We start from the raw sequence: 19,712 nt of genomic DNA on the forward strand, positions 1-19,712 counted from the left end.
TGATCTGAGAATTCATCCAAAACTCATCATGCATAACTATCTGATCCTGATTTTTTTTACAATGTAAAACATAATTTTTAAAATTTGTTTTGTCATATGTTACACAAGATCACATTAATTACTCTTTGTTTCCTTAGCCTTCATTGTTTTCTGACAATGATTTTATTCATTTTCCTGATGAATAAGAGAGGAAAGTAAAAGATATTTTACAACATCAAAATAATTAATTCAAGGTCAAATATGACCACTTAAAAAATAAGCCAGGTTTTTCACCAAGATACTAAAAATTGTAATTAAAATATAATTAGTTCTATAATATCTGCATTTGCCATTAGTGTTTGGATAATAAGCTCATGCTAATACTTCCCTCTGGAAAAAGGACTATTTAATAAACAGTAAAATTATATAATTTCTCTAGGGAGAGATCTTGGTCTACTATTATTTTAAGCAATTTTCATAAAACTTTAAGATTCTTTTCTCTACTTATTAAAGAGCAGTATGACTAATCCAGAGTTACACAGCAACTAGGAGCGATATAGTGCAATGTTGAAGAGCAGGGATTGTGATAATAGAATATGCAGGTTTGCATTCCAACTCGTTTACTAGCTGCCTGACCTTGGTTAAACTGTGTAACCTCTCTGGGCTCTAGATGCCTTGTCCGTATACTAAAATTCCTATTTCAAAGATCAGAAAACCAACAATAAACATAAAAAAATTTAAAGAATCAAATGTAACCAAAAGTTAGAAACCTATTTTGTGATAGTTGTAAATATTCTAGATTATTAAATTAACATTTTTATTGTGGTACAATATGTATAACATAAAATTTTAAATTAGCATTAAAATTAAAATAACATTAACATTTAAAATACATTGAAAATATTTTCTCACCAATATTAGGGTGCTTCAAAAGACGGCAGATTCTAGCTTCCCTTTCCAGTTTCTGATGATCTGTTTAAAAAAACAAACAAGAAAAATAAATAACAATAAAGCATAAAAGACTAAAACAATAAATAGCATATCAAAATGACATAAAGCCTTTACATTTACTTATCTTTTGATTTCTTCTTAAAACAGTGATCATTCGAATTTGGAATCAGGAGAACAGCACATAGTTCAACAATCTAATTTTATTTTTCATGGGCTTGAGGGTGGATGGAGGGAGGTATAAAACAGAGCTGAATTTAGACTTGGGCTGGGGCAAACAGAAACAGAACAAGGCAGACTATGCATTCTTCTCCTTACCTTAGGTATACATTGTGCCAACGACTTAATAACCCAACACAGACATACTCATTTAGAGCAGAGGATGCATATCTGGAAATTGGATTACCAATAGAGCCAGTTTGCTAAATAGGATAACTGCAGTGTATTCCTGAGGGAGAGGTATTTCCTGTCCAGTCTAGTCATTAGTTGAGAGCCTTTACATAGAATTTCTAATTTAAACCGCAACAACCCTCTGAGATAGGCAATATCGTTATCGCTATTTTAAAATACAAAGACTAACAGTATAGTTTAATGTCACTGTATTAATGCATGCAAAGGCTCCAGCAATTTTATCCACATTTCTTTTGCATTTATGATGCAACTCACATCAACACGTGTATAAATGTCAACACGATTTTTTTAAAAGGCAAATTATGTCTTAGTTGTATTTTGAAAATAGTTTTGCCCTTGAAGATCCCCTAAGAGTTTCAAGTGCTCTGTGGATCTGCAGGTCACGTTCTGAGAACCACTGGTCTATGTTATAAAGAACTGTTGTATGTAATGGACATTTTTGGCAATTTAGGAAATAGTTTAAACATATATAATGTTATTAATTGCTCAAAGTGTCCAAAACAGTGTCTTGATGAATTATCACAGCACTGGATAGGCTCTAGAACTGTATCTATTATATCTGGATTGCCAAATATAACGAATGATATCCTCTGCCCTCACCTCTATCTAAAACTACACATACTTAAAATAAATACAAATTTGTCAAGTCGCCTATGTCTTTAACAGTCCTTACTCTTAAAACAAGCAATTTCTAGAATATTCTTATTTAGAAGTATGCAACAAGTAAACACAAAAAGTTAAACCAGATTTTGAGAATGCATTATCATTATCTTAAACACTATTATCTTAAACAAATACTACAAAGTGTTACATGTAAAGCATACGAAAGACATCTGCTTATAGGGATTATAATTTTGTTATAGAGACGGACACGCAAATATATGTGCTAAACCATGTGATTTTATATATATATATAAATCAAATGAAACATACATGATTATATCAGAAAAAAAGGAAGCAAAGGACATTTACAGACAATAAATTGTACAGAGTTTTAGCTATAGAGAGAAAAATAATTACAGAATTTCATATAGCCTATTGTTATGGGATGAACTGTTTCCTTGCAAAATTCGTATGTTGAAGTCCTAACCCCTGTGTCCCAGAACGTGACAGTACTTGGAAACAGAGTATTTAAAGAGGTACCTGAGTTACAGTGAGGTCATTAGCGTGGGCTCTAATCTAACGTGACTGGTGTCCACATACGAAAAGGAGACTAGGACGCTGACACCCACGGGGGAGGACCATGTCTCACAGAACCGTAAGAACACAGACTTCTGTTGTTTAAGCCACCCAGTCTGGGGTCCTCTGCTGAGCAGCCCTAGCAAACCAATACTCCTACATATTAGTTTTCTCTTGCTATGTATGCAATGTCACAAACTTAGCAGCTTGAAACAACACGCATTTATGATCTCACAGTTTCTGTGGGTCAGAAACCTGGGCTCAGCTCAGCCGAGCCCTTTGCTTTAGGGTCTCCCACAAGGCTGCAATCGAGGGGTCAGCCAGGGCTGGGGTCTCATCCAAAGTCTCGACTGGGGAAGGGCCTGCTTCCAAGCTTGTTGAGTGTTCGGTTCCCCAAGGGCTGTCGAGCTGAGGGTGTCAGTCCCCAGCTGGCTGCTGGCAGGAGGCTGCCCTCGGTCCCCTGCAAGTGCTCACATGGCAATTTGTTTCATCAACGCCACTAAAGGAAAGAGTCTGGGAAGCCAAAGGGAAAGCCACTGTCTTATCCAGCCCAATCGTGCAAGTGACATGCCATCACAGTTGTCATATCCAACTGGTCAGAAGCAAGACATCAGGCTGGCCCAATTTCAATACACGGGGGCGTGGACACCAGGAGGCAAAGATTACTGGGACATCCTGGAGTCTGTCTGCCACAGCAGACTTTGCCACGACAGTGCTAATGAGTTTTCTCTCTGACAAGCGGCTTGACTCACTTTTCCTTCCAGACAATCACATCATGTAATGATCTCCTATGAATCATAAAGCATTCTGCACTTTCCCAGCAGGGCATGTTGTGACATTCCAAACATGATGATACAACTAGATTCCAGTTTTAATGAAAACTGTGAAATTCTAGTTTTAACAGTAACGTACATGCATACCACCTGGTATGTTTCCCATGGAACATCAAGCTCACAACTTTACTTTTAGAAGGAGTAGGGAGGTGAGGAGGAGTGATTAAGTACCTATGACAGTATCACCAAAAAGCACATTTCTGTATTTATCCTGCTAAAGAGATGAATTAGTTTTACACTTAAAGTTTTCTTTACTTTTAATCCAGTAAGCAGAAAAATCATACATCCTACCTCATCATTCCCAACTCTCGTAACTACAGTGGTAAGAGGCAAAGACATTCCAGAAGGAAAGACATCGTCACACTACTGTGTACCATGTGAAGATTCTCTTTTATTATCCACAGGCCCTGAAGCTAGTGTAGAACCAGTTTCATTTATCATTTAATATTTATTAAAGTACTTGAAGTATAATAGCTTGGCTTTATTCTTCCTTTGAAGCTCAAGTCCATACTCTCATATGAATAAAAATATAACCTTTCAGGCTGTAATCTCGTCAGGTCTGATAAGGTACATGCCGTTAGCAATGTATGGCTGAAGACCTGCTGTATAAACACTGCCTTAAGAAAAATATATTATCAATCAATTTTGACATGAAGTCAGTGGAAAATATTATTATTCAGTACAGAGTCGTCTAGATTTTAAAACATTTCCTGAGCATTTGGGTGAAATGTAGTTATTTCTTCTCAGCTTGAGAGATACTTTTTTAATCTATACAATCGTTTATTTCAAATGAGGTGAAAAATGTTAATTCAGAGCTAATGAAGTCAATCTTTCACTCTTGTCCCAAATCAAATTTTAATCTTTATGCCAAACAATAACTCTGATCACAAATGCAGACTGAAGCGCTAGCCCTGAGCCATGTCCAGGCAGCGATAGGAGGATCACTAAAGCTACACAAGGCAACCACTTACCTACCTGGCAATATCGGTGAATGAGCTTTTATCAATAAGCAAATTTCAAAAGTAACAGTTTACCCCCCAAATGCCCAAGCATTAAAACATTAACCTTGGGGAAGGAAATCCAACAGTTGTTGCTTTCTAACAGGGATGACATACAAAATAATTTAATCTTTCTTGACACCGCTGAGTCATCATTATTAGCATTAATTACTACTCTGTTATAACCCAGAGGCTAGAGAGGTGTGAAAACCCACAGGGCCCTGCCCCACTTCCCAATCTACCCCCTGCCTTGCTGTGCAGAATCACCTTCTCAGTATGCGCAATGCCAAGGGAGGGTGTGGGCAAAGGGAGGAGGTTGGCCTGCTGCCATGACTGGCCAGTTACCACCCCTTCCCCCCAAACACACACACACACACACACACACGCGCACACACACACACGAATGTACACATACAACCAAAGGAAGGCTTGGGGTTTGCCGCAGCCAAGAGGTTTTAATTCTTCTACCTCCCCCTCCCCATAAAGAGAATCCCACTGAATTTCAATAATCCTATACTGAAATCATAGAGGAGTTGCCCCTCATGCCGGTCAAAATGCAGTGTTTAAACTCCTGCCCTTTCACTAATTTTTGTCCTGCCAGGCTGTCGGCAGGCCAGCTTCAGCTGCCACATTCCCTGTTCTTATCGCCTTGGTCCTTTGCCTTCCTTGGCCTTTTATGCTCCGGTTTGCGATCGGTGCCTCCGATCTGTCTATTTTTGAGGGCAGGTTGATCCTGCTTCTCTGGTTTCTTTGTTACAACCAGCCAAACTTGATTTTCAATTTTTTCACATTTGTTCCATCTCCAAGAAACTGTAGCCTCCTGAACCCTCTTGGAGCAAACGTGGAATGAAAGTGAATGAACGACAATCGCCCCTCCTTTATTTCACAAGTGCAGTGAACTAAGAACCACGGAAAACAAGGGTGTAAAAACGTAATCATGAACAACCTGGAAGCAAGAACCTGAAGAGACCCTCTCTTAAGGTCAGATACACCTGCTAGTGCATGGATTCTGGAACACTCTTTCGTGGCCTCAGAGGCCTTATTCCTGGAGGTTTGGGAATTACATCCTGAATGCATTTTTCTTGTTAGAAATACCGTGTCTCGCTGAATGCAGTGTTCCTTTGGAAAGAATATAGATCCTGTGCGTTTAAGTAGGTCACATTTAAAAGCAGTCTAGTCTGGAAGTTAGAAGGAGCTATTTGAAGAGCCACTTCACTCCAAAATCTGAACTGGATGGATATGGATCTAAAGCTGTCATATTCAGTTAACAAAAAGTTTAACAATTTACAATTAAGTATTTCATTTTACCCTTTTATTTTGCACTATCCCCTACCATACATTTGAACTTTTAATTATGTCACCTACATTCTTTCTGAGGTTAGGTATCAGTCACTCCCTGTTGCTTCTGCTGCCTACTGTGACCTGGACAAGCCAGTGACCTGGACAAGTCAGTGCAAATGTCACCCTGCACAGGATGACATTCTTCCTTCTGTGGTAAAGTGGCATTAGATATATGTGCTGAAAGTTCGTATCTCTTAATTTAGAAGTCAAACCTTCTAATGAGTCTATTCTGTGCAGGAAGTCCATGTAAATGTAATGTGAATTATGATGTCCATCCAGCCTTGATTCTATGGACTGGAAACCACGGCTCACTTGTGGACATCTCCCCCCTCCCCCTCAATTTTTTTTTTAAGCCTCCATCACATGGACAAAAAGGCAGGCCTCTGCTTCATGTCACCTTCTTATTGCAGCTTTATCTATAGAGGAAAATGGAATTTTCCACTCACTCCAGAGGAATAAAAACCCGTAACGAAGGTCCCTGATTGTGTAGACCCCTAGATACATTGTGAGAGAGAGGCCACAGGGACAGAAAGATGTCAGGCTTCAGAGTGGGGCAGACAACATTTGCCATCCTGGTTCTACCACTTACTACCGGCTGTGTGTCCCCGTCACCTGACCTCTTAAAAGCTCCACCCATAACATGGGCATAAAGTATGTAGTACTAGGCACTGTGTCTGGAACAAAATAGGTCCTCAATAAGTAACAGCATTATCATTATTATTGCTAAAAATGTATCCAACACTAAATTCCTAAAAGCTACCTTAAAAAATATATTAATTCCATCAAAGCACATTTATTTTACATGCATCCTAATATATTTTGAAAATAATTCTTTCCTATTAAATCATATGATTATGCAGTCCAGGCCACAGGATACAAGCTTACTATATTTTTTTATTCATCCAAAATGAATACTGTTCTGAGAAATAACTTATCATATAAATTGTTTCAGAGGGAGCGGCTGGATATATATTTCCCAGGATGATAAAGAAATACATGATGAAATTTCGACGGCCCCATCCTTATGCTGTCCTACAGGAAAAATATTTTCCCTTTTCCACCACAATAATGTCATCCATGCAAAGACATGATATTATATCCGTTATGAAAATAACACTTCACACAAAATTATGCAAACGTAAAACAAACTCTGTATCTTATAAGGCTCTTGTTCAGGTGCAATTTAAAGGAAAATACAACATATAGACCTAAATTGCAAACAATAGTGAACGTTCATTTATATAAGACATTTTTATGTAAATGTTTATTTACTGTCCAATTATACACACTATGTGCATAGCTGCTAAGCAGATGGGAACGCTCTGCTAGGACCTAACCGAAGTCTCAGGAGAACCTCTTAGTGAGCCTCTCACTGATTCCAGGTGATGGGCTGGGGGAATCTGAACTGAGCTCTTTTATCCTCTAGGGGAGGAAGTGGGAGCCTAACTGTGTAGAACAACACGGCTACAACACGGCTACATCACGCACTGCACGTTCTGGGACAGGGGCCCTGTCTTACGAGGGTCACCGTAGGACTTAGGCAGGAGGAGCAAACCGGGAAGCAAAGGAACAGGGGGAGAGCGGGTGAAAATCAGGGTAAAAAATGGCTTCCAGTACAAGCTGTGCTAGGAATAAAGGCAAAAAAGGGCAAATCTTATAAATGCAAAAAACTATGTTTATTCCTCTCCATCTTATTAAGATACTATATATTTGAAATAATATGTCTTTATTTTTAGGGGAAAAAATTCCTATATCAGACATAGTATTTAAATGTATTTATAATTAACATATTTGTTACAGACACAAGGACACTTAAAGCTATTTTGGAAGATAAAGTAACATTATGGTCTAAGTACTTGTGGACTAGTGATTAAACTAGAAATTAGTGGTTTTAATACAAATACCTTCCAAATTGGAGAAAGTGAAGTTATCATTTATTAAACTACATTCCCCAAGTTAAGAAAGTCAAGATACTTAAAGCGTTGCCTCTACATATTGTAATTATGCATTCCTCATTTACCGTAGATTGTGGATGCTTTTATTTCCTATACACACACACACAGAAATGAGCTTTAATACAGCCACCTAAAGGAAAATATATTACTGAGATGAGATATTAAAATGAAATCGTCTATCACATGCATTCCCAAAATGTGTACAATTATGATATAGCAATAAAAAAATACAAAGGAAAGAGAAATTGTCTCGGTTTTGGCTGAAACCAGGAAGTGGAAAACAAAATAGTTGTCAGACACTGGGTGCCAAGTCGCATATTCGGGACTTGCCAAGGGGTCAGTTGACGCCACTCTGCCCTCATGAGCCCACTGCCCACTTCCAGCTGTATGAGAGAAGGTAAGGAGACCCCAGAGAGGGCCACGCTGGAGAGAGTGGCCAGAACACTCTGCATTGCCTCCCACCTCCCACTGGAACGAGCTTACCCAAGGGTACAAAATTGGCGGCAGGGGTCTCTGGGAGAAATATTTGCAAAGGTGCATCCCCTAGAATTTGAGAAATATAACTACGACCTATTTTAAACCTAATTTTAATGGCACGAAATGGTGGCTGGAGTTGCAAAGCCAAGAGGGCTCTGCTGTGAGCTGTCTATGCTTCCACCAGTGGCAAGACCAAGATGCCTGTTCCCCACGGACCAGACGCAGGCCCAGAGGAGGAATGGCCTGGCGAGGGACGATGCCCAAGAGGACCGCTTGGCAAGGCAATGGCTCCCCAAGGAGGGGTGGAATGCCAAGAGCCCAGGAGCTGCAGAGAAGTTAGAAATGTCCAGCCAGGGGATGCATGGCCATCACCAGGGAAACGGTCCCCAGAAGTCCCTAGGAGGAATCATCCAAAACCCACAGAAATGCCCCACAAGAGAGATCCAGCAACACGCATGGATCAGAGCGCAGCAGTGAAGACTGGAATTGCACCCCTGAAGTCAGACTTGCCCTGCTCTGACAGGCCCCACAGCCAGTGAACGAGTAAGGAAGGGAGGCGACAAAGAGTCCAAGGAGGCTATCAAGTCTGTAACAAGCCTGACTCAAGGAGAGAAGTCCTAAATGATTTCAAGAGTATATCATCTCATTCCTTCTGATACTGAAATTATAATGTATCTGAAATGCGGGATAAAATTCCCCAGACTGAAAAGAGTGGTATTCTTAATTCACTGTCATGCTAGATGTCATCTTTCATCATTCATGGGGAATGAATATTGATTTTTTACCTAGAATGCTCTGTCTCAAGTAAGTGCTGCATCACTGGGAACTGTATTAACATTTGGCATTGGCATGGATTTCAACTGGGCTAGTTCTGAGCATGAGCTTACTGCAACTCTGCCTGGCTCCATGCGCACAGATCGCCGGGGGGCATATTAAATGCCACCTAAACTGACTGGTTTCTTCTAAACTCTGGGAGAGGAAGATGCTTGCCTCTGTGTGGCAAACTTTAAAGTCGGAAGACAAAAACCTGTCCTGGGCTGGACGGTTAATTTCCACTCCCATATGAAATTAACAGACCCACTGCCCACCTGCTAAGTGTCTGTCTGCAGAGTGACCCTGAAAACAATTTCTGATGTGTGTTCATCCACAGACATTATTACAATGAGGCTTCCTAACAACGGGAAAGGGGGCAAAGGAAGCTCCAGGAGTTTCTTGGGTTTTCTGTATCACAGCTAAAAGAAATCAATGGCTGACGCTCGCCAGGGAATCAAACACCAGGAGCACTAAGGAGAAGCCCATTCCATTAATATTTGCCCCTTAAAACCTGAGACTCCAGGAATTCTGTCAAGTGACCTGGAAACGAGGGGCTGTGACGGGAGCCTCTGAAGAGAGCACCCTGCGATAGCTTCCCGAAGTCGAGTCAAGCACGCTGCTGCCATCCACACTCGCGTGTTCCAACGGTAACACCTCTCCCGTCTCCTACGCCATAAATCTCGTTTCCTTCTCACATGGACTAATTCCTGACTTGTTTGTCCCGCCCCTGTTGTCCCTCTCCCTTCACTTTAATATTTTAAAAATCGTATTGTGAAAATGCCGGACTCTCAGTGGAAAAATATATGCATATTTCAGCTAAAAGATGTAAATATCATTTAAAACTCCACTAGCTAGATATGCCACTATTTACATTTTGATGACTGTCCCACCAGTGTTTTCCCATGCATATCCATATCATCCTGCTTTTCACTTTAGAATCACAGCTCACAGACTTGCACACTGCTAAATCCCTCAGGCAATGGCTTGGTACAGAAAGGTTGCTGGGTGGCCGGATCAATGAATGAAGAATGATGAAAGCCTACCAACATGAACGGGCAGGGGGCCGGGGGGGATCCCTTCCAGACAAAATGTATCCCCATCGTCACGCCCCTCAGTGCAACTTCTGCCAGAAGGATCTCACTAACTGGCTCCTCAAAATATTTCCATCAATATTAAAGTTCCCATGGAAGCAGAGGAAAATTAATTATTCTAATTAAAAGCTTCACTTTTGAAAGAAAAAACATGATACTACTAGGTAAATAATGTACATGCAAAGGTAATTATAGTCACAGAGGTAAAACTCCAGGCAAAGGGTATAAAATTTGCATTCTTTTGTGAAAATAAGAACAGTAACATCTAACACCTTCCATCTACAAGAGCTGTACTGTTTACTTCATTCATCATTTATCACTATGCCTCCTTCATCGACAGCCACCACTGGTGGTTGGGTAAGCCAAGAAGATCCGCACGGGTTCTACACGAGTGATTAGGAATACGATGCCTGTCATCCTGGAATATGCAACCCAGAGGGAGAGACTCCTTTAGTTCAGATTCTGCTATATCTGTCTAGTGCCCAACATATAATAAACGATTGGGAAAATACATCAACAGAAATCCAGAAACTTGATCTCCAACACACAAACCATTCGAATCTTATGAGACGTTTATTTGGCACAGTAAGTGGTTCTCTCTGCCTCTCACCAGTCAATCTACTTCCTTTATTAAAGACTTAGCGTCTGGCCAGTCTTCCATGCCGCAGAAAGCCCACAGACGTGCTGGGCTACTTCAACACCGGACCAGCGCTCAGCCTCTCGGTTCCAGTACTCTGCACTGCCACCCCCGTGGCTTCAGTCACCGCTCTCACAGTCACTCCATGGAACTTGGTCATCCCCTGGAATCAGGAAAAATCCCAGTCTCTAATCACCAGCTGCTCTCTCTCTAAACTGGGCAATAGTCCCTCGAGTGACTTTTCTCAAATGACCAGGACCACCACTGACCCCTCTACTTTCCCCGATACATGAATCCTTTCTGGTATTTACTTTCCTCCACATCCCTTTGCACTCTTTCCCTAACCCCACTGGCCTTCTTTGAGCTCTTCAAATGTGCCTTTGAAGGAGTTAAAAATACACCACTCCAGCATATTGACTATTTTGAATTAAAGGCACTTGAAAGACAGTAGGTGCAGGATCATTCTGCCCGCCCTCTGTCTCTTAAAAGCAGGCGATGTGAACGGTGCCCTCCCTGCCCTGGAAGGAAAGCAACCACTTTGCCATCAGGGACAGGAAGCTGAGCCCAAGAGAATTCCATACAGACCTTTCTAAAATAACCCTTATCTCTCAAGCCTCCGCACATGATTTAGTTGCTTTTTCACAACTTAACTGTTCTCTGTCCAATTCAGTACATGAGCGATTGACTCTGCTTCTTGGATCTTCTTTACAAGGGTTCCCATGCTGAGTAAAACTTACATAAAATAAATGTGTATGCTTTCCCCCTGTTGATCTGTCTTATGCCAATTCAATTCTCAGGTGCAGCCAAAAAGAAACTCTAAGGAGAAGGGCCAAAATGCTGCCCCACTCTCCACAGCACGTATGGAACCACCCCAGGACATTTGCACATGCCACCTGGCTGCTGGAACACACACCACTCCTCTTTGTCTGGTGTCTATCCAATCATGCTTCACATTCTAACACAAGCATCTTCTCTCTAAGGAAGCTATTCCCAAGGTGGTCAAATCCCCTCGTTGCTCTCACACATAGCACGAACTTTATTTTTTATAGTACGCATCCCACTCGTGACTTCCAATCAGTGGTAAGATTTTTTTTTTTAATGGCCTGTCTCTGTGAAAAAGGCAGGCCCAGGACAGCAGGCTCTGTGTTCCCCATTTTATACCCGTGCCTCAGACAGTGCACGGTACACGGCAGACATTGAGTCAATATTGGTTAAATGAATTCGTGAACAAGTAGGAAGACGGTGCTACACACAGGAAAGTGGAAGTAACAGGATGGAGGCTGCTTCTGACGCAACTTGGCTTAACTCCTTCCTCAGGGAACTTACTTGTCCCACGTCCTTCCAATCTGAGGAGAATTTGGTCACTCAGCCTAGAGGCTGCTGCAGGAGTCAGACAACACGGCACCATCCGAGTTAGAAGGCCCCATGGCAGTATTGGCCACTGGATAAGAACTGAGTAGATTCTAGAAAATTCAATGCTTATTGGATTGAGAAAGATGGGATTACTCATTAGATTGCCATAAAACTAAAATAAACATATATATGATATAATCTGAACTAGAGGCCTTAATTAAAGAGAAAAATCAGTCAAGTAAAAATGGTTTCCTGTATGCAGAGGACTATTTCATGGTGGCAGAACATATACAAATCTAGAGGGGATGTCATATTAATACTGGTGTTAAGTGGAAAAGACGCATAAACATGTATAGAAGAGTGTCGAGAAGCTTCTTGATGCAGACTTCAAAGATCAATCAAACATCTTTTTAAAGCATCTATGCAACACTAGCTACTTGACAGAATAACTGTTATGAAAGTGAAGATTTTTGAAGCTATGGTAACATTTCAAATTAACTGGAATATTTCATAATTTGATAGTATCTGGTTAGCTGAAAATCAGGTTCCCCAAGGGTTAAATGAACCCTTTTTGTGTAAGTTGTCATTAGCAATCCTCGTAAGCTAGGTTAATGCCAAACCCCTTTTTGATGAAGAACAGTCCGTGCAGAAGCTGCTATCAGGAGACAGGCTGTGCCTCACAGTGGAAAGAACCTGACCAGCGAGGCAGGCCCTGGGACCCCGCGCAACTTACCTAATTTCACCGACCACCAGTCTCCTCAGTTGTAAAACACAAAATCCTAACGTCATAGGACACATACTTGCAAGACGACGAAGCCTTTTAGGCATCTATTCTTCATGACATCAGTGGGCTAGACTAAGACCTTTTTCATTTCTATGATTCTATACCCGGTTCTGTGATTCTTTTTTTCCCCCCCGTTTTTTTTCATTTTAATTAACACATAGCAATTTTAAGTATTACGGGCTACAGAGTCATACTTCAATACATGCATACAATGTATAAAGATCAAATCAGGGTAATTAGCATGTATATCTGTCACCTCAAACATTTATTATGTCTTTGTATAGGGAACGGTCAAAATCCTCTCCTCTAGATACTTGAAAATATCCAATAAATTATTAACTACAATCATCCTCTAGTGCTACAGAACACTAGAACTTAAATCCATCTAGCTGTGGTTCCCTGATTCTTAAAGGTCTAAGTGGAGGAAAAGTACATCTAACCCAAGGGAATTTCCCTAGCCCAGTATTTTTTTTTAATATTCGTTTAAGTGTAAAATGCACACAGAAAATGCCACATGTCATAAGTACATTGCACAGTGATCTTTCACAAAATGAACATAACCCCGTACCCAGCAGGCGGATGGAGAAACACAACACCACCAGCACCCAAAAGCCCCTAAGCCCCCAGCTCTCACCTCCCACCCCAGAGTAACCACCATCCTGACTTCCAGTAGCAGAGAGGTAGCTTGTTTTTATACTTTATGTAACAGGAAAGACACACTCTGTACTGTGCCTTGGTTCTATTTTACCCCTGGAACACATTCCATTCACATAATGCTGCTCTTGGGTTCTGGGGTAGCAATATCATTAAGAGCTGCAAAATCTGTTAAAACGGATGAATGGATAGATGAAAAATCAAATACGGAAGTATGAAATGGTGTTAGTACTAAAGAGCTCATCAAACTTTCAAAGCCTTGTTGTAACGCATGTCATTTACTTTATGAACACAACGCTAGTAAACAGTGGGTAAAGTCAAAAGCAGTTTAGGTTTACTAACCTACACGTGTCAAAATTGACCCTGACTCTTCCTACTGATACATGTGGTTGTTTTTTAAATGCTTGCCTTTCCCCAGCCCATTTCCTTTTCGTTACTTAATTCTTCCCTAGATGTCTAACATATTGCTGCTCTGAGATAAAAAAATCAATAATAACATGTAAAAAAAAAAAAAAAAAACCAGAGAAATACTAAGTCATATCCTTTAACCATGGATAGGGAAAAATCCAAATTTTAAAACATTAAATTGAGTTTTGATAACTCTCACTTCAAAACATAAAATAATTTTAAGCCAAATATCTAAATGTAAACTAGAAATTAAAGCACAAGAAAGGAAATACTAGCTCTCCAATACAATATAAAATCGAATTTCTGAGGAATACCCAGCATACAACTTTCTTTATAAAATCAACTTCATAGCAGCTGTCAGACTTCCTAGCTTTTTAAACAAAGATAACCAAATCTAAACCATTTAGGAAGAAATAAAGAAAAAAGAAAGGGGGAAAAAAGAAAGAAAGGGAAGGAAATCCTCTCTGTTACACTCATAATAATTTATTGGAATACCAGCCAGAGAATACTTTAGTGTATGCATCTCTAATATATGCTGGAAGCAAGTGGTAACATTTGATCTATGATGTTACTTTTCAAGGACTGAAAAAAAATTCAATTAAACAAAAAGGTTAAGAGAGATTTACTTAGAGATCAAGAATGGCAGTTAAAAAAGAAACTTAACTACAAATGCCACAAATAGCACTAACAACCTTAAGACTTCAAGCCCTATGGAAAAATCCTTACAACTGTCCTATACAAAAATCCTACCATAAACCTAAAGTGACTGAACTTTTCCTTCTTGGGCATGCTTTGTTATGATATGAAAATATGATTTCCAAATTAATAAATTACAGAATATGACACAAGCCTATTAAAAAAGTGTATTCATTGTGGCTTGAGAGTTTCCCTTCTAATTAGTCATTTTTTCACATTGTGCTCAAGTTCTTGTCATCGGTCAGGCTCTGTGGAAGCAGGTGCAGACATGGCATGTGAGGTACAAAATATTTACAGCCAAATCTGTAAGATTTTGTCACTAGACCCATAAAAGACAGGGGGAGGAAGGAAGACCAGGCAGCTTAGGAAACTGAACTGTGGGGCAAGCCCAACCATGTCTCACCCCAGTGCACTGCCCTGGGGCAGACACCGTCCATTAGAGCTGTCCCGTGTTGGCTCTCAGCTTGGTCACCAGAGGAGGGGGCCACGGGAGGGCCATGCCCTCAGGAGGGCCAGCTCTCCTCAGCTGAAGCTGGGCCTCACTAACGGATGCTCTGCAGAGGGGATCTGAATGGCCCGTCCCCACGTCTGTCATGGTTCTTCAACAGGACATGAGCTTAAAAAAATAGTTTGGTAAGTTCAAGAAGCTGGGCGGGACAAGAGATGCAGGAAGACGTATAAATCAGAGCAACGCTAGAGTAAGTTCCCCTTGGGGATTATCTGGCTACGAGCTACTGCTTTGACAGACGAGGACACTGTGGCGAAGAGGCGATCTGCCTCGCTCGTCACACAGAACTAGAGGAACGAATGTTCTCTGTGTCGTGGGAAAGCCTGTCCTTGGCCTGAATGTGCGTGACCCCCATCAGGCTATGGAGTGATGGCTCCGTCCTGGGCAAGGACTGGAGACAAACGAAAGCCTCTTAATGACAGGTCTGATTTATGCAGCCTTTCCTCTGGCGCAGCACCGAGCACCCGGCTAGCATGGGCTGATTGATCCTCACCATCTCCCCGTGAGACAGGCAGGTTGCAAAGAGCATTTCCCTAAATTAACAGTCAGGGAGAATGAAGTGCAAAAGGATTTCGGTAACTTTCCTATAATCAGTCATTAAATTAAGGAAGTAACAGAAGACCCAGGTACCTCTCAGCTCCCTGCTGACTGTATTTCCTGAAGCAAATATCCCCTTTTATTTCTAGCTATATTTAAGCTACATTTCTTTCCCTTCCTTATTTCTATCTATTATGTACGATACTTCTGTATAAAAAATGAAAAGAGATATACTGCATACTGTTCATGTTCAGTGCAAAAATAGTGAGTGACGTGACCAATTCCAAGAGAACATTCATTAACTACAGAAAACTTCAAGACTATTTTGCATAACAAAATCTCACCTTGCATTTTATTCAGAGTTCACTCCATGCTATGGAAATAAGTGCTAATAAACTGAGGGGCAAAAACCATGGACAGATACCACTACTGAATCAAACCCTCCACTGAGATTTAAATGATAAATGAAATATGAATAAATATTTCATCTAGATGACTTGTTATAAAATATGTCAGATGACATACCTGATTAAAAAAAACAAAAACAGCCCTTTCCAGTTCCAGTTTGTTATTTGATTAGTTTTGTAATTCTAGTAGGCCTGTCTCCCTAGCTCAAAGGATATCTGTACTCAAAACTGAAATTCTCTACCCAGTAATATGCTAGAAAAAGCCTGGGATGCAGGAGCAGTGGACCTGAGTTTGAATCCCACTCTGCCCTTTCCCTTCAGGGGCATTTGCTGACCTTTTTCCATCCTTACCATGATGGAACACAATAAACTTTTACAGGGTCACTGCAAGAAATACATCAGATTACATACCTGAAACTTTGTATCACAGAATAGGAGATAAATGTTTTAGCTATTTTGATATAGAAGGAAAAGTCTTATTTTGTTTTAATGTATTCATTTTTTTTGAAGAATTTCCAAATACAAACTGCTTTAAAAGCAGAGTAAGGTATATGGGAAAAATAAACACTCATATTTTTATAAATTGAATTAAAAATTATACTTTCATTAATTTTTCTAAATTCCAGAATATTAGCATTTGCCATTTTTATGCACCTTCCAAATTTATATTTTTTAATTCAAATCTCTAATTTATTTCAGTGCCATTCAGACTTTAACTTCTAAGCCAACACTAAAGAAAATTACAGTGCAATTATGAGTAGGCCAAGTTTATCATCTTTCCTGCTTTTTACTCTTCTACTCCAACTCAAGTGCCTGGAATCCTCAAATAGTCTCCATCTCTCCCACCTCTATTTTGCTGAAATCATGCAAAAACCTTTAATTTGGCATTCATATTATTTAAAATTAGGAATTATATCATTTTAGCATTTAGTTCAGTAAACATAAGAAACATTCTTCAATTAAAGCAAAAATGAGTCATCAAAGTTTTGCTGGATCAAAGAAAGGCTAAAATTCGTGGTGTTCTGTGACCATAATAAACTTGACTGAATTCACTGCTTTACTTAGAGAAATAAAAGGCTCTTAGTTTCACCATGTCCAATCATTTGCCAGTTACTCTGAGTACACTTAAGTCACATGATCTATAATCCAGAAAACAGAATAAGAGGGGGTATTGGGGAATTAGTCGATGCTCATCCAACATCTGGAAACTGACACTCTAAAGTGAATACAAGTCTGAGGAGCAAAATATTCTAAACACAACTAGTATGTGTTATTTTGCCCCATTCGTGGCATTTAATTGGTGATCTCAACTCCAAGTAATGGGCTGTGAGCACCGATTTTTTCCCCACCCACCTTTTATCGCGTACACAGACGACAAACTTTCAAGTGGGTGTAATGGTTCCGTTTCAGGCATTTCAAGATCCTCCACCACCTGCACAGGAAACTGTGACTGAAAACTAGACGGGGCCCCCGGAGCAGCACGGAGGGCACGAGAGCATTGGCTGAGAGTTGACTCTGGTCATTAGACAGCTGAGTGAAAGACACAGAGGGGACACGGTGCTTCCGGTGAAGGGCACATGACACTTTTTCTTGTCAATAAGGGTTTGCAGCCGTGTTCTGATGGCCTCTCTCTTCTCGCAATTCCAAGATGCAAACTGCTCCAACGCTGAACTGGAAGACCGACAGCGTTTGATGACCGCTATCTATGAATCAGGCACCGCGCTCGGTGTGCTGAGGCTACAAGATGAGGACAGGATCTCTGACTTCAACAAGGCTTGCAGGCCAAGAAGGAAAAACACAGATAAACGACGCCATACGACGAGAGAAACACCGAAACATTACTTATTAAGTGCTGTGGGAACACAGATGAGAGAAAATACAATTTTACTACAATGCGTAAAAGACACGAAGTTTTATCTGGGCTTTGAAGAATACCTAGTTGTTTTCCAATTAGACAAAGATGAAGCAAATTTTAGACAAAAGGCATAGAGTGATTAACATCATAGTATCAGAAAAAAAATACTTGGAAGTTTTGGAGAACAACAAATAGTCCGATGTGCTTGCCTGTGAACGACAACCTCGAATGTGAGCTGGGAAGAACCATGAAGAGCTGACAGATGAATCCCACGCTAAGAGGTGAGGGCTTTGTGCTACAGGAAATGTGGGCTTTGATCGGAGGGGTGAGGCAGGCAGACCCGGTGGCAAGGCGGTGCAGCACAGCGGGGAGGTGTGCAGACTCTAGAGGTGCACTGCCCGGGTTCTCTAAGTGCCAGAGGTGATGCACAGAGAAGACACACTCCTTGACCTCTCTGGGCCTCAGTTTCTTCTAGAAAATGAGGATATTAATAGCTCCCACTTTAAGGAATTGCTGAGAGATTTATATATAAAAAGTCAGAAAGTGCCTGGCGTGTAGGAAGCAAACAGAAGTGCTAGCTATCCTTGCCACTTTAGAAAAAGAGAGTTGAGGTACAGAACCAGAGAAGGAAAGACTACAGGCAGGGATTTCAATTAGGAGGCTAAGGAAAATTGTTTCTGTAAAAATTAGATGCATGGACTTGTGAGCAGGCATTTCTCTGTATAGATATTCATATTGAATAAATATGCAACACACAAATTAATTCATACTCCAAAATATACACACATTAAAAAGCCAGGTACGTGTGTGTATGTCCAAATCTCTCAGGCAAACTAATAGATATGCCAGGTTACAAGTTATAAACACAAATGTACTCCCTTACAGACAACCCTGTAGGTAATGTATGCACAATTATAATTTCAAATTTAATAAGTAGGAAGGTGAATGACTGGAAAGAACAAATGCTTTCTTCTTCTTTGTATAACGGGACTTGCTCGTGATGAGGAAGAGGAAGCTCACGGGCCAGCTCACTGACACCCGTCTAGTCACACTGTCAGCGACTGGGGTCAGCAGGAACCAGGGAAGCACTCTGCCTCCCATCTCGCTTTTCTGCCCAGCAAGTCTCAGTTCCTGGAAAAGCTTCAGAAATCTTTACCAAAAAAATCCATTTAAAATCCTAAACATTTATTTCTCAGAAAAATAATGTTACTCTTCAGTCTAGAAATAATATCTAGCCCTCAAAGGGCAATGCTGTCATTGCTTCTGAAGGTAAGCTCAGCAAATCCAAGTCTCGAGGTCAGGGTGGAATCACGTGCAGGTGCAGTGACACGAGCGGTGGCACGAGGCTCCCCTGCAGCGGGTGGTGGGCTCCCTGCAAGGACGAGCCTTTCTCCTCCTAGCTCTCTGCAGACAGCTGGCTGCAGTTTACCAGAGAGGCCTCCAGGACAGACAAGGCTAAGCAACGTCCCCCCTCTGTGCCGATTCTCTGCAGTGAGGCGCCTGGCGAGGACAGACCCACGACAGGACAGAGTCTCCAACGAAGCAGCCTTTCCCACCGGCAGCTCCGCGTCTCTCCTAGCGTCTGTTAGGTGATTTTCTGAGACCATAATCACGTGTGGGAATCCCTGACACTGCCTTCCATCATTTGCACAGACACAACTGACATTTCAGACTCTAGATGGGAAACTCACAAGTCCATGAAGGACAGTAAATTAAGCCTATAAATTATGAAAAACTGGAGGAAACAAACAAAATTAAGTAGTATCTGAAAAGGCACAGAGACACACCTATGTAGTCACATAGTCTGCGTGAATTTACAACAGTAAAGAACTTTTTACTTCTTTTTGC

General features: G+C 40.8%; 1 protein-coding gene across 7 annotated transcripts in view; it reads right to left on the reverse strand.

Annotated features, from left to right (window-relative positions):
- CAMK2D (calcium/calmodulin dependent protein kinase II delta) overlaps positions 1-19,712 on the reverse strand; it is a 210,055-nt gene that overhangs the window by 130,661 nt on the left and 59,682 nt on the right. For all 7 annotated transcript variants that reach the window (XM_045537383.1, XM_045537384.1, XM_045537381.1 and 4 more), the window contains exon 3: positions 892-951. In XM_045537383.1, coding sequence (XP_045393339.1) covers positions 892-951 — 60 coding nt within the window. The remainder of the gene's footprint in view (positions 1-891; positions 952-19,712) is intronic.

The sequence above is a fragment of the Lemur catta genome, chromosome 26 (genome assembly GCF_020740605.2).
Source record: "Lemur catta isolate mLemCat1 chromosome 26, mLemCat1.pri, whole genome shotgun sequence".
Classification (NCBI taxonomy): domain Eukaryota; kingdom Metazoa; phylum Chordata; class Mammalia; order Primates; family Lemuridae; genus Lemur; species Lemur catta.